Source organism: Pseudophryne corroboree, chromosome 1 (genome assembly GCF_028390025.1).
Source record: "Pseudophryne corroboree isolate aPseCor3 chromosome 1, aPseCor3.hap2, whole genome shotgun sequence".
Classification (NCBI taxonomy): Eukaryota; Metazoa; Chordata; class Amphibia; order Anura; family Myobatrachidae; genus Pseudophryne; species Pseudophryne corroboree.
Window position 1 is genome coordinate 1,078,550,136 of NC_086444.1, and position 16,447 is coordinate 1,078,566,582.

Sequence of the window (16,447 nt, forward strand, 5' to 3'; positions counted from 1 at the left end):
TGATGGTGCTGGAGTCACTGGGATCCTGCAGCAACAATGGCTGGGTCTCTTTCCACCCATCGACGTCCCAAACTAAAGTGCTAAAAAATGTCAAGAAATAAAGTAGCAGCCGTATCCAGCCATAAACTCCAGAGGGTACTTTGAAAATACTGAAGGCTTCCGTGGAATGGAAGGGGGAAAAGCTTGAACTTTTGGAGCTAAATTTGAAAGTTCCTGAGCACCTGTCACAAGTGTTTACTATTAAACATACAGGTTAATCCTATCATTAACTAAACCGGTTTACCAAAAACACCACAGGCAAGCGACTGTATCTGTGCATATATAGATTTTATTGCATCGTTTGAAATTTTATACTTGAAAAACAAAAGGTGAAAAAATACACTTGTTCGGACGTTTTTGAAAGCTAAATTCCTCAAAAAAATGTTCTATAATCAGTGTGAATTATTTTATTATATGTACAATTCAATTACAATCTTCATACAAAGGAGTGTACCTTGATAAATGTGTTTGTATTTCGATACAAGCAATCTAAATATACCTAGAAATATTTATTTTATAACTGTAAAGTAACAATTCTTTAATTTATACAATATTTAACCTACTTTGCTCCTCAAAAATTAAAACTAGAAACATTTATACCTCATTATATTTTTCGGTCACTAAACTGTCTGTTCCCAATGAGACGATCTTTGTCCATTGTTGCAGCTTATGTATTAAAATACCCTGGATGCAACTTCCTAAGGCGATCGCTGCAAATTTGATCCCTGACATTATCTGAACAAGTCTTCATTTTCTTTTTCGGTGGGAATAGCAATTAATTCTACATTCACTTACTGGGAACAGGTCACGATAATTGTCCTAAGAAATTGTAACAAGTGATGTATAAAAAAGGCAGATGAGGATTCAGCATTGCTTGGATGGACCTGTTTAGATGTCATCAGGTTGCGATAATTGTAAAACATTTGGATATCATACAGAGTGCAGAAATACCAGCTGCTAATGCTCATTTACATACATATTGTATAGTGTAATTAACAGTAACTCATGCAACAGTTGGCGCTAGTCTGCTTATAAAAGCAATGCTGTTTAGACACAATCTTCTGACAAAGTCTGGACATGCTGGTTTCATTACAAGGTGCTCCAAGATAATCCTCAGCTCAGTGAACAAAGTCCTGTAAAAAAAAGATTAAATATACTTTGTATTAGCTGAACATAAAGACTTTTTGCTGTAATTGTTCATTCAATCTGTAAAGCAGAAACCTTTAAGCATCACACCAGTGGTTCTCAACTCCAGTACTCAAGTACCAGCAACAGGTCATGCTGCTTGATTTCATAAATCATGCACAGGTGGTTTTGCTGGGTCAGTAAATATCCCAGAAATCCACAAAATATTACCTGCTGGGTTTGCTTAAGAGTTGGGTTCAATTAATTAAATAAGCCCCAACTGTGTGAAGTTTGTATATTCCCTCCGTGAATATTCTCTCCATGCAAGGGTTTGCTCTGGGTAGTCTGGTTTCCACCCACAATCCCAAAATACATTGGTAGGTTAATTGGCTACGGACAAAGATTAACCCTAGTGTGTATGTGTGGGTACATGTGGTAGGGAATACAGTTAGTAAGTCCCTTGGGGCAGGAACCAGGGACGTACCTGGGCCGCTTTTTGGCCCCGGTACTTATGTGTACGCCACACACGTGAAAGGGGGTGCAGTCACCGTTCACGGGGCCGTGCCGCGAGTCAGGGGGACATGGATTTGCGTCTCTGTGTGACCAGACTGGCCCACCACACCATTGGTTCTTCTGGGATATGCAAGAAGTGCCAGATGGGCAGTCCGGCCCCGGCAAGGACCGATTTGAATGGGCAAATATTATTTGCCAAATGCTGCGGAATGTCTAGGCGCTAGATAAATGACCCGTCACTACAAGTTCTCCTACGCACCTCTATGGAGTGAGAGGTAAAACTTGCAATATGTATGGATGTGATTTGCTGTTACAAAGCGGCAAATCATCTACTCTGTGCTAAAGTGAATTCCCCCACAGACTAACAATTTCCCATAGTTTTTGTGAGCCATGTGGTCTTAAAATATTGCAGGATTTAATACACAATCAAGCAGACAAATGCTTATTTGGGAGTGTTTGACACCAGTATATGTATCTATGATTAAAGTACACTTACAGATAAGAAACATATTAGGAGATGTGGTCGTAACATACCAGATAATTTTAATGTCATGTCATCAGTGACAGTTATAAAATATTCTTAATTATATACGATAAATACTACTCATTAAAAATACATTGTTCTTACATTGTTGGTCCTTATTATGTAGAAATATTTATGCTACAGGTACATTTTAACTTGAAACATAATGACAGGACATGGTTAATAGTGGGAAAGGTGCAGAGTATGACATCACAGTACTTACCGGCAGTATGGATTCCTTCTGGAAGAATAACGCAGTGTCAGGAATCTGTAGTATATGAATGGCTGTAATAAACTCCCCTGGCCACTGAAAATGGAAAACAAACACGTGCGGTTGAATAAACAGACATTTTCAGTGTGCAAACACTTCCGGGAACAGACCCTCAAACCATGGGGCTGAGCCTGTAAATTAGGGAGTACTAGTAACTGTCATCGCAGCAATTTACTAGCAATATAAAAATGTTACAGATGAAATAGAAATAGTCTAAAACAGTTCTTGTTCAAGAATAGCTCATGCCTCATTCAGATAAAGTCAGTACCAGTTCGATGACATACTAATAATGATAACACTCAATAACTACAAATATGGTCACATTAGTAAAAATAAGAATTTACTTACCGATAATTCTATTTCTCATAGTCCGTAGTGGATGCTGGGGACTCCGTCAGGACCATGGGGAATAGCGGCTCCGCAGGAGACAGGGCACAAAAAGTAAGCTTTTAGGATCACATGGTGTGTACTGGCTCCTCCCCCTATGACCCTCCTCCAAGCCTCAGTTAGGTACTGTGCCCGGACGAGCGTACACAATAAGGAAGGATCTTGAATCCCGGGTAAGACTCATACCAGCCACACCAATCACACCGTACAACTTGTGATTTGAACCCAGTTAACAGTATGATAACAACGAAGAAGCCTCTGAAAAGATGGCTCACAACAATAACCCGATTTTTGTAACAATAACTATGTACAAGTATTGCAGACAATCCGCACTTGGGATGGGCGCCCAGCATCCACTACGGACTATGAGAAATAGAATTATCGGTAAGTAAATTCTTATTTTCTCTAACGTCCTAGTGGATGCTGGGGACTCCGTCAGGACCATGGGGATTATACCAAAGCTCCCAAACGGGCGGGAGAGTGCGGATGACTCTGCAGCACCGAATGAGAGAACTCAAGGTCCTCCTTAGCCAGAGTATCAAATTAGTAAAATTTTACAAACGTGTTCTCCCCTGACCACGTAGCTGCTCGGCAAAGTTGTAATGCCGAGACCCCTCGGGCAGCCGCCCAAGATGAGCCCACCTTCCTTGTGGAGTGGGCATTTACAGATTTAGGCTGTGGCAGGCCTGCCACAGAATGTGCAAGTTGGATTGTGCTACAGATCCAACGAGCAATCGTCTGCTTAGACGCAGGAGCACCCATCTTGTTGGGTGCATACAGGATAAACAGCGAGTCAGATTTTCTGACTCCAGCCGTCCTTGAAATATATATTTTCAATGCTCTGACAACGTCCAGCAACTTGGAGTCCTCCAAGTCGCTAGTAGCCGCAGGCACCACAATAGGCTGGTTCAAGTGAAAAGCCGAAACCACCTTAGGCAGAAACTGAGGACGTGTCCGCAGTTCTGCCCTGTCCGAATGGAAAATCAGATATGGGCTTTTGTACGATAAAGCCGCCAACTCTGATACTCTCCTGGCTGAAGCCAGGGCCAGTAGCATGGTTACTTTCCATGTAAGATACTTCAAATCTACCGATTTGAGCGGCTCAAACCAATGGGATTTGAGAAAATCCAAAACTACGTTGAGATCCCACGGTGCCACTGGAGGCACAATCGGGGGCTGTATATGTAGTACACCTTTGACAAAGGTTTGTACTTCAGGCACTGAAGCCAATTCTTTCTGGAAGAAAATCGATAAGGCCGAAATTTGAACCTTAATAGACCCCAATTTGAGGCCCATAGACAATCCTGCCTGCAGGAAATGTAGGAATCGACCCAATTGAAATTCCTCCGTTGGGGCCTTCTTGGCCTCACACCACGCAACATATTTTCTCCAAATGCGGTGATAATGTTGTGCGGTCACTTCCTTCCTGGCTTTAATCAAGGTAGGAATAACTTCCTCTGGAATGCCCTTTTCTTTTAGAATCCGGCGTTCAACCGCCATGCCGTCAAACGCAGTCGCGGTAAGTCTTGGAACATACAAGGTCCCTGCTGAAGCAGATCCCTTCTTAACGGTAGAGGCCACGAGTCCTCTGTGAGCATCTCTTGAAGTTCCGGGTACCAAGTCCTTCTCGGCCAATCCGGAGCCACGAGTATTGTTCTTACTCCCCGTAGCCGTATAATTCTCAGTACCTTTGGTATGAGAGGCAGAGGAGGAAACACATACACGGACTGGTACACCCACGGTGTTACCAGAGCGTCCACAGCTATTGCCTGAGGGTCTCTTGACCTGGCGCAATATCTGTCCAGTTTCTTGTTGAGGCGGGACGCCATCATGTCCACCTTTGGTTTTTCCCAACGGTTCACAATCATGTGGAAGACTTCTGGATGAAGTCCCCACTCTCCCGGGTGGAGGTCGTGTCTGCTGAGGAAGTCTGCTTCCCAGTTGTCCACTCCCGGAATGAACACTGCTGACAGTGCTATGACATGATTTTCCGCCCAGCGAAGAATCCTTGCAGCTTCTGTCATTGCTCTTCTGCTTCTCGTGCCGCCCAGTCTGTTTACGTGGGCGACTGCCGTGATGTTGTCCGACTGGATCAACACCGGCTGACCCTGAAGCAGCGGTTTTGCCAGGCTTAGAGCATTGTAAATCGCTCTTAGCTCCAGTATATTTATGTGAAGAGACGTCTCCAGGTTTGACCACACGCCCTGGAAGTTTCTTCCCTGTGTGACTGCTCCCCAGCCTCGTAGGCTGGCATCCGTAGTCACCAGGACCCAGTCCTGTATGCCGAATCTGCGGCCCTCTAACAGATGGGCACTCTGCAACCACCACAGAAGAGACACCCTTGTTCTTGGTGACAGTGTTATCCGCTGATGCATGTGCAGATGCGATCCGGACCATTTGTCCAGCAGATCCCACTGAAATATTCGTGCGTGGAATCTGCCGAATGGAATTGCTTCGTAAGAAGCCACCATCTTTCCCAGGACTCTTGTGCATTGATGTACTGACACATTTCCTGGTTTTAGGAGGTTCCTGACAAGTTCGGATAACTCCCTTGCTTTCTCCTCCGGGAGAAACACCTTTTTCTGAACAGTGTCCAGAATCATTCCCAGGAACAGCAGACGTGTCGTCGGGGTCAATTGAGATTTTGGAAGATTCAGAATCCACCCGTGTTGTTGAAGCACTACTTGGGTTAGTGCTACTCCGACTTCCAGCTGTTCTCTGGACCTTGCCCTTATCAGGAGATCGTCCAAGTAAGGGATAATTAATACGCCTTTTCTTCGTAGAAGAACCATCATTTCGGCCATTACCTTGGTAAAGACCCGAGGTGCCGTGGACAAACCAAACGGCAGCGTTTGAAACTGATAATGACAGTTTTGTATCACGAACCTGAGATACCCTTGGTGTGAAGGGTAAATTGGGACATGCAGATAAGCATCTTTTATGTCCAGGGACACCATGAAGTCCCCTTCTTCCAGATTCGCTATCACTGCTCTGAGTGACTCCATCTTGAACTTGAATTTCTGTATGTACAGGTTCAAGGATTTCAGATTTAGAATAGGTCTTACCGAACCGTCCGGCTTCGGTACCACAAATAGTGTGGAATAATACCCCTTTCCCTGTTGTAGGAGGGGTACCTTGACTATCACCTGCTGAGAATACAGCTTGTGAATGGCTTCCAATACCGTCGCCCTTTCTGAGGGAGACGTTGGTAAAGCAGACTTTAGGAACCGGCGAGGGGGAGACTTTTCGAATTCCAACTTGTAACCCTGAGATACTACCTGCAGGATCCAAGGGTCCACCTGTGAGCGCGCCCACTGTGTGCTGAAAATCTTTAGTCGACCCCCCACCGCCCCTGAGTCCGCTTGCACAGCCCCAGCGTCATGCTGAGGGCTTTGTAGAAGCCGGGGAGGGCTTCTGTTCGTGGGAAGTAGTTGCTTGCTGCACCCTCTTACCCCTTCCTTTGCCTCTGGGCAAATATGACTGTCCTTTTGCCCGCTTGTTCTTATAGGAACGAAAGGACTGCGGCTGAAAAGACGGTGTCTTTTTCTGTTGGGAGGTGACCTGAGGTAAAAAAAGTGGATTTTCCGGCTGTTGCCGTGGCCACCAGATCCGATAGACCGACCCCAAATAATTCCTCTCCTTTATACGGCAATACTTCCATATGCCGTTTGGAATCCGCATCACCTGACCACTGTCGCGTCCATAAACTTCTTCTGGCAGATATGGACATCGCACTTACTCTCGATGCCAGAGTGCAAATATCCCTCTGAGCATCTCGCATATAAAGAAAAGCATCCTTTAATTGCTCTATAGTCAATAAAATACTGTCCCTATCCAGGGTATCAATATTTTCAGTCAGGGAATCCGACCACACCACCCCAGCACTGCACATCCAGGCTGAGGCTATTGCTGGTCGCAGTATAACACCAGTATGTGTGTATATACTCTTCAGGGTAGTTTCCAGCCTCCTATCAGCTGGATCCTTGAGGGCGGCCGTATCAGGAGACGGTAACGCCACTTGTTTTGATAAGCGTGTGAGCGCCTTATCCACCCTAGGGGGTGTTTCCCAGCGCGCCCTAACCTCTGGTGGGAAAGGGTATAATGCCAATAACTTCTTTGAAATTAGCAGTTTTCTATCGGGGTTAACCCACGCTTCATCACACACGTCATTCAATTCCTCTGATTCTGGAAAAGCTACAGGTAGTTTTTTCACACCCCACATAATACCCCCCTTTGAGGTACCTGCAGTATCAGAGATATGCAAAGCCTCCTTCGTTGCCGTGATCATATAACGTGTGGCCCTATTGGAAAATACGTTTCTTTCTTCACCGTCGACACTAGATTCATCTGTGTCGGTACCTGTGTCGACTGACTGAGGTAAGGGACGTTTTACAGCCCCTGACGGTGCCTGAGACGCCTGGACAGGTACTAACTGGTTTTCCGGCCGTCTCATGTCGTCAACTGACTTTTGCAGCGTGCTAACATTATCACGTAATTCCATAATTAAAGCCATCCATTCCGGTGTCGACTCCCTAGGGGGTGACATCACCATTACCGGCAATTGCTCCGCCTCCACACCAACATCGTCCTCATACATGTCGACACACACGTACCGACACACAGCAGACACACAGGGAATGCTCTTATCGAAGACAGGACCCCACTAGCCCTTTGGGGAGACAGAGGGAGAGTTTGCCAGCACACACCAAAGCGCTATAAAAATGTATATAAACAACCCTAAAAGGTGTTGTTTCTGTTATATGCGCTTAATATATAAAAATATCGCCAAAATATGCCCCCCTTCTCTGTTTTACCCTGTTTCTGTAGTGCAGTGCAGGGGAGAGTCCTGGGAGCCTTCCTCACAGCGGAGCTGAGCAGGAAAATGGCGCTGTGTGCTGAGGAGAATAGGCCCCGCCCCCTAAAACGGCGGGCTCTTCTCCCGGAGTTTGCGATATATGGCAGGGGTTAAATACATCCATATAGCCTCAAGGGCTATATGTGATGTATTTTAGCCATAGAAAAAGGTATTATACATTGCTGCCCAGGGCGCCCCCCCCAGCGCCCTGCACCCTCAGTGACCGCTGGTGTGAAGTGTGCCGACAACAATGGCGCACAGCTGCAGTGCTGTGCGCTACCTTATGAAGACTGAAAGTCTTCTGCCGTCTGTTTCCGGACCTCTGGACCTCTTCAACTTCGGCATCTGCAAGGGGGGTCGGCGGCACGGCTCCGGGACCGGACTCCATGGCTGGGCCTGTGTTCGATCCCTCTGGAGCTAATGGTGTCCAGTAGCCTAAGAAGCAAATCCATCCTGCACGCAGGTGAGTTCACTTCTCTCCCCTAAGTCCCTCGTAGCAGTGAGCCTGTTGCCAGCAGGACTCACTGAAAATAAGAAACCTAAAAAACTTTTTCTAAGCAGCTCTTTATGAGAGCCACCTAGATTGCACCCTGCTCGGACGGGCACAAAAACCTAACTGAGGCTTGGAGGAGGGTCATAGGGGGAGGAGCCAGTACACACCATGTGATCCTAAAAGCTTACTTTTTGTGCCCTGTCTCCTGCGGAGCCGCTATTCCCCATGGTCCTGACGGAGTCCCCAGCATCCACTAGGACGTTAGAGAAAGCTTCAGTGCAAAACTGAATTGGGTTTAAGGAGAATTAGTTTATCATATTCTCTTTGAACTGTACCCATCAGCTATAGTTGGTGGAGCAGCCGTTTTGTGAACTCACTGATTTAGGGAGCAGAGAATGGTGACACTCGTCCTTAGAAGGTTCACGCCACGTAATGGTTGCCTCCAATATGTGTATGCCAGAGGTGTGTAAGCTGCAGGTAGGGACTGCGGAGTCCAAGATTAAAATGCATTGCACATCAGCCACCGGGCAAACCCAAGCAATGCTACACTGACACTGGGCACCCCCGAAACAATGCCACACTGACACTGGGGATACGCAAGTGATGCCACACTGACACTGGGAATACCCAAGTGATGCCACACTGACACTGGGAATACCCAAGTGATGCCACACTGACACTGGGAATACCCAAGTGATGCCACACTGACACTGGGAATACCCAAGTGATGCCACACTGACACTGGGAATACCCAAGTGATGCCACACTGACACTGGGGATACGCAAGTGATGCCACACTGACACTGGGGATACGCAAGTGATGCCACACTGACACTGGGAATACCCAAGTGATGCCACACTGACACTGGGAATACCCAAGTGATGCCACACTGACAGTGGGCATCCCCAAGTGATGCCACACCGACATTGGGCGGCTTAAAGCAGGATACAGTGGAAAATGGATATGGATGAGGAGTGCTATGAGAGTACATGTATCATACTTTTCACTGGCTAAAAAAAACCCAAAACAACAACAACGACAATATTACCTGTTTTCCTGTCCCTATTGTGATTTTAAAAAATTACACCCTTGGTGTAGGAGACAGGTTTGTTATATAAAGCTGGGTCTACAACTTTTTAAGTGGAAAACACAAAAGGCAGAAGAATTCACAATTTTTAGTTTAAAGCAGCGGTTCCCAAACTCGGTACTCAAGGCAACCAAAGGTGGGTATCCTATTAGCCGATATATAACGCATTCCGGGCTAATGTTATTGCGCCTATTTCCCAAAAAATAGAGCGTTATCGCAGCCTGCGTGCTCCCGTTTATTACACCTAACATATTGCTAATCGGCAATAATGCATTGCGCAATAATTCTAGCCGGCAAAAGCATAGGAAAAAGTGGGGAAATGTGCCTATACCCCCCAAAAATGCCAAACTTATATTGGAAAACATTATACTGTAGAAGTCTATTAGTGTGCATAATATAACTAACTGCTGTCATTAAATTGGATCAAAATGCTGTTATATGCATTTTATTAAAATTCAGAAAAATGATAGAAAGTTATTTTTTTCCAGCAAAATAAGTGCTCTCATTAAATTTGGGGTACATAATAATGGGTAAAATTATATATTGGGTCATTTTAGGACCGATTACTCCCACTTGCAAGTCTAAAAACACTTGTCCCACTCATAATGCAATTTCCATCACTTTGCATTTTTTGACCCCAAAAATGACATGTAATTTTTGACTAATTTAAAATTATTAAAAACTTTTAAGTTTTTTAAGCCTAATTAGCCATCAGGGGGTTGTCCCAGGGGTTCTGAGCCAAATCACAACACTTTTGGCTTAAAAATAAGAATTTACTCACCAGTAATTCTATTTCTCATAGTCCGTAGTGGATGCTGGGGACTCCGTAAGGACCATGGGGATTAGCGGCTCCGCAGGAGACAGGGCACAACTATAAAGAAAGCTTTTAGACTACTGGTGTGCACTGGCTCCTCCCACTAAGACCCTCCTCCAGACTTCAGTTAGGATACTGTGCCCGGAAGAGCTGACACAATAAGGAAGGATTTTGAATCCCGGGTAAGACTCATACCAGCCACACCAATCACACCGTATAACTCGTGATACAATACCCAGTTAACAGTATGATAACAACTGAGCCTCTCAACAGATGGCTCAACAATAACCCTTTAGTTAAGCAATAACTATATACAAGTATTGCAGACAATCCGCACTTGGGATGGGCGCCCAGCATCCACTACGGACTATGAGAAATAGAATTACCGGTGAGTAAATTCTTATTTTCTCTAACGTCCTAAGTGGATGCTGGGGACTCCGTAAGGACCATGGGGATTATACCAAAGCTCCCAAACGGGCGGGAGAGTGCGGATGACTCTGCAGCACCGAATGAGCAAACTCAAGGTCCTCCTCAGCCAGGGTGTCAAACTTGTAGAATTTAGCAAACGTGTTTGACCCCGACCAAGTAGCTGCTCGGCAAAGTTGAAGAGCCGAGACCCCTCGGGCAGCCGCCCATGAAGAGCCCACCTTCCTCGTGGAATGGGCTTTTACTGATTTAGGATGCGGCAGTCCAGCCGCAGAATGTGCAAGCTGAATCGTACTACAGATCCAGCGAGCAATAGTCTGCTTTGAAGCAGGTGCACCCAACTTGTTGGGCGCATACAGGATAAAGAGCGAGTCAGTCTTTCTGACTCCAGCTGTCCTGGAAAAATAGACTTTTAGGGCCCTCACTACATCCAACAACTTGGAAGCCTCCAAGTCATTTGTAGCCGCAGGCACCACGATAGGTTGGTTCAGATGAAAAGCTGATACCACTTTGGGGAGAAACTGGGGACGAGTCCTCAATTCTGCCCTATCCATATGGAAAACGAGATAAGGGCTTTTACATGACAAAGCCGCCAATTCTGATACACGCCTGGCCGAAGCCAAGGCCAACAACATGACCACTTTCCACGTGAGATATTTCAAATCCACGGTTTTCAGTGGCTCAAACCAATGTGACTTTAGGAAATCCAACACCACGTTGAGATCCCAAGGTGCCACTGGAGGCACAAAAGGGGGATGAATATGCAGCACTCCCTTAACAAAAGTCTGAACTTCAGGTAGTGAAGCCAGTTCTCTCTGGAAGAAAATCGATAGAGCCGAAATCTGGACCTTAATGGAACCCAATTTAAGGCCCATAGTCACCCCTGACTGTAGGAAGTGCAGGAAACGGCCCAGCTGAAATTCCTCCGTTGGGGCCTTCCTGGCCTCACACCACGCAACATATTTTCGCCATATGCGGTGATAATGGTTTGCGGTTACTTCTTTCATAGCTTTAATCAGCGTAGGAATGACTTCCTCCGGAATGCCCTTTTCCTTCAGGATCCGGTGTTCAACCGCCATGCCGTCACACGCAGCCGCGGTAAGTCTTGGAACAGACAGGGCCCCTGCTGCAGCAGGTCTTGTCTGAGCGGTAGAGGCCATGGGTCCTCTGACATCATTTCTTGAAGTTCCGGGTACCAAGCTCTTCTTGGCCAATCCGGAACAATGAGTATAGTTCTTACTCCTCTTCTCCTTATTATCCTCAGTACCTTTGGTATGAGAGGAAGAGGAGGGAACACATAAACCGATCGGTACACCCACGGTGTTACTAGAGCGTCCACAGCTATCGCCTGCGGGTCTCTCGACCTGGCGCAATATTTTTTTAGCTTTTTGTTTAGTCGGGACGCCATCATGTCCACCTGTGGCTTTTTCCACCGGTTTACAATCATTTGAAAGACTTCTGGATGAAGTCCCCACTCTCCCGGGTGGAGGTCGTGCCTGCTGAGGAAGTCTGCTTCCCAGTTGTCCACTCCCGGAATGAACACTGCTGACAGTGCTAACACGTGATTTTCCGCCCATCGGAGAATCCTTGTGGCTTCTGCCATTGCCGTCCTGCTTCTCGTGCCGCCCTGTCGATTTACATGGGCGACCACCGTGATGTTGTCTGACTGGATCAGTACCGGCTGGTTTTGAAGCAGGGGTTTTGCCTGACTTAGGGCATTGTAAATAGCCCTCAGTTCCAGAATATTTATGTGCAGGGAAGTCTCCTGACTTGACCATAGTCCTTGGAAGTTTCTTCCCTGTGTGACTGCTCCCCAGCCTCGAAGGCTGGCATCCGTGGTCACCAGGACCCAGTCCTGTATGCCGAATCTGCGGCCCTCTTGAAGGTGAGCACTCTGCAGCCACCACAGTAGAGACACCCTTGTCCTCTGAGACAGGGTTATCAGACGATGCATCTGAAGATGCGATCCGGACCACTTGTCCAACAGGTCTCACTGAAAGGTTCTTGCATGAAACCTGCCGAATGGAATCGCTTCGTAGGAAGCTACCATTTTTCCCAGGATCCGCGTGCAGTGATGCACCGACACCTGTTTTGGCTTTAGGAGGCCTCTGACTAGAGATGACAGCTCCTTGGCCTTCTCCTCCGGGAGAAACACTTTTCTCTGTTCTGTGTCCAGAACCATCCCTAGGAACAGCAGATGTGTCGTAGGGACCAGCTGTGACTTTGGAATGTTTAGAATCCAGCCGTGCTGTTGTAGCACTTCCCGAGATAGTGCTACCCCGACCAACAACTGCTCTCTGGACCTCGCCTTTATCAGGAGATCGTCCAAGTACGGGATAATTAAAACTCCCTTCTTTCGAAGTAGTATCATCATTTCGGCCATTACCTTGGTAAAGACCCTCGGAGCCGTGGATAGACCGAACGGCAACGTCTGGAATTGGTAATGACAATCTTGTACCACAAATCTGAGGTACTCCTGGTGAGGGTGGTAAATGGGGACATGTAGGTAAGCATCCTTGATGTCCAGTAATACCATGTAATCCCCCTCGTCCAGGCTTGCAATAACCGCCCTGAGCGATTCCATCTTGAACTTGAATTTTTTTATATATGCGTTCAAGGATTTCAAATTTAAAATGGGTCTCACCGAACCGTCCGGTTTCGGTACCACAAACATTTGGAATAGTAACCCCTTCCTTGTTGAAGTAGGGGCACCTTTACTATCACTTGTTGTGAATACAGCTTGTGAATTGCCTGTAACACTGCCTCCCTGTCTGAGGGAGTGGTTGGCAAGGCAGATTTGAGGAAACGGCGGGGGGGAGACGTCTCGAATTCCAGCTTGTACCCCTGAGATACTACTTGAAGGATCCAGGGATCCACCCGTGAGCGAGCCCACTGATTGCTGAAGTTTTTGAGACGGGCCCCCACCGTACCTGGCTCCGCCTGTGAAGCCCCAGCGTCATGCTGTGGACTTAGAGGAAGCGGGGGAGGACTTTTGCTCCTGGGAACTGGCTGTATGCTGCAGCTTCTTTCCCCTACCTCTGCCTCTGGGCAGAAAGGACGCGCCTTTAACCCGCTTGCCCCTATTGGGCCGAAAGGACTGTACCTGATAATACGGTGCTTTCTTCAGTTGTGAGGGAACATGGGGTAAAAATGTAGACTTCCCAGCTGTTGCTGTGGAAACGATGTCCGAGAGACCATCCCCGAACAACTCATCACCCTTATAAGGCAGAACTTCCATGTGTCGTTTGGAATCTGCATCTCCTGTCCACTGCCGAGTCCATAACCCTCTCCTGGCAGAAATGGACATTGCACTAATTTTGGATGCCAGCCGGCAAATATCCCTCTGTGCATCCCTCATGTATAAAAGTGCGTCTTTTATATGCTCTACGTTTAGCAATATAGTGTCCCTGTCTAGGGTATCTATATTTTCTGACAGGGAATCTGACCACGCAGCAGCAGCACTGCACATCCAGGCTGAAGCAATAGCCGGTCTCAGTATAACACCTGTGTGTGTATATATAGATTTCAGGATAGCCTCCTGCTTTCTATCAGCAGATTCCTTCAGGGCGGCCGTATCCGGAGACGGTAGTGCCACCTTCTTTGACAAGCGTGTGAGCGCTTTATCCACCCTAGGGGATGTTTCCCAGCGTGACCTACCGGGTCACGCTGGGAAACATCAGAAATGTGCAACACATTTTTCATTGCCTCAATCATGTAAAGTGTGGCCCTACTGGAAGTTCCATTAGTCTCATCGTCGTCGACACTGGAGTCAGTATCCGTGTCGACATCTGTGTCAGCCATCTGAGGTAGCGGGCGTTTTAGAGCCCCTGATGGCTTTTGAGACGCCTGGGCAGGCACAGGCTGAGAAGCCGGCTGTCCAACAATAGGTATGTCGTCAAACCTTTTATGCAAGGAGTCGACACTGTCGCGTAAGTCCTTCCACAGCACCATCCACTCAGGTGTCGACCCCGCAGGGGGTGACATCACGTTTACAAGCATTCGCTCCGCCTCCACATAAGCCTCCTCATCAAACATGTCGACACAGCCGTACCGACACACCGCAAACACAGGGAATGCTCTGACAGAGGACAGGACCCCACAAAGCCCTTTGGGGAGACAGAGAGTATGCCAGCACACACCAGAGCGCTATATAACACAGGGATCCCACTATCAATGAGTGTTTTCCCTTATAGCTGCTTTTTTATATATCATATATATATATTATCTATACTGCGCCTAAATTTAGTGCCCCCCCCCCTCTCTTTTTTACCCTTCTGTAGTGTTCAGACTGCAGGGGAGAGCCAGGGAGCTTCCTTCCAGCGGAACTGTGAGGGAAAAATGGCGCCAGTGTGCTGAGGGAGAAGCCCCGCCCCCTTTTCGGCTGACTTTCTCCCGCTTTTTCTGGAATACTGGCAGGGGTAATTTTACATCTATATAGCCTCTAGGACTATATATGATGTATATTTGCCAGCCAAGGTGTCATATATTGCCCTTAGGGCGCCCCCCCCCCCCCCCCAGCGCCCTGCACCCATCAGTGACCGGAGTGCGAGGTGTACATGAGGAGCAATGGCGCACAGCTGCAGTGCTGTGCGCTACCTTGGTGAAGACCGAAGTCTTCTGCCGCCGATTTTCCGGACCTCTTCGTTGCTTCTGGCTCTGTAAGGGGGACGGCGGCGCGGCTCCGGGAACGAACACCAAGGTCGGGTCCTGCGGTCGATCCCTCTGGAGCTAATGGTGTCCAGTAGCCTAAGAAGCCCAAACTACCACCTGTTAGGTAGGTTCGCTTCTTCTCCCCTTAGTCCCTCGCTGCAGTGAGTCTGTTGCCAGCAGATCTCACTGTAAAATAAAAAATAAGAATTTACTTACCGATAATTCTATTTCTCGTAGTCCGTAGTGGATGCTGGGGACTCAGTCAGGACCATGGGGATTAGCGGCTCCGCAGGAGACAGGGCACAAAAGTAAAAGCTTTAGGATCAGGTGGTGTGCACTGGCTCCTCCCCCTATGACCCTCCTCCAAGCCTCAGTTAGGATACTGTGCCCGGACGAGCGTACACAATAAGGAAGGATTTTGAATCCCGGGTAAGACTCATACCAGCCACACCAATCACACTGTACAACCTGTGATCTGAACCCAGTTAACAGTATGATAACAGCGGAGCCTCTGAAAAGATGGCTCACAACAACAATAACCCGATTTTTGTAACAATAATTATGTACAAGTATTGCAGACAATCCGCACTTGGGATGGGCGCCCAGCATCCACTACGGACTACGAGAAATAATAAGAATTTACTTACCGATAATTCTATTTCTCGGAGTCCGTAGTGGATGCTGGGGTTCCTGAAAGGACCATGGGGAATAGCGGCTCCGCAGGAGACAGGGCACAAAAAGTAAAGCTTTAGGATCAGGTGGTGTGCACTGGCTCCTCCCCCTATGACCCTCCTCCAAGCCTCAGTTAGGATACTGTGCCCGGACGAGCGTACACAATAAGGAAGGATTTTGAATCCCGGGTAAGACTCATACCAGCCACACCAATCACACTGTACAACCTGTGATCTGAACCCAGTTAACAGTATGATAACAGCGGAGCCTCTGAAAAGATGGCTCACAACAATAATAACCCGATTTTTGTAACTATGTACAAGTATTGCAGATAATCCGCACTTGGGATGGGCGCCCAGCATCCACTACGGACTCCGAGAAATAGAATTATCGGTAAGTAAATTCTTATTTTCTCTATCGTCCTAGTGGATGCTGGGGTTCCTGAAAGGACCATGGGGATAATACCAAAGCTCCCAAACGGGCGGGAGAGTGCGGATGACTCTGCAGCACCGAATGAGAGAACTCCAGGTCCTCCTTAGCCAGGGTATCAAATTTGTAGGATTTTACCAACGTGTTTGCCCCTGACTAAAT

At 47.3% G+C, this 16,447-nt stretch overlaps 1 protein-coding gene across 2 annotated transcripts in view; it reads right to left on the reverse strand.

Moving 5' to 3' along the window:
* Positions 1-310: 310 nt before the first annotated feature.
* The window catches only part of TMEM33 (transmembrane protein 33), a 124,638-nt gene continuing 108,501 nt past the window's right edge, over positions 311-16,447 (reverse strand). For both annotated transcript variants that reach the window (XM_063921010.1, XM_063921009.1), the window contains exons 7-8: positions 2,424-2,507; positions 311-1,172 (exon numbers count right to left, since the gene is read on the reverse strand). In XM_063921010.1, the coding sequence (XP_063777080.1) occupies positions 1,043-1,172; positions 2,424-2,507 (214 nt within the window). In that variant the 3' untranslated portion in view covers positions 311-1,042. The remainder of the gene's footprint in view (positions 1,173-2,423; positions 2,508-16,447) is intronic.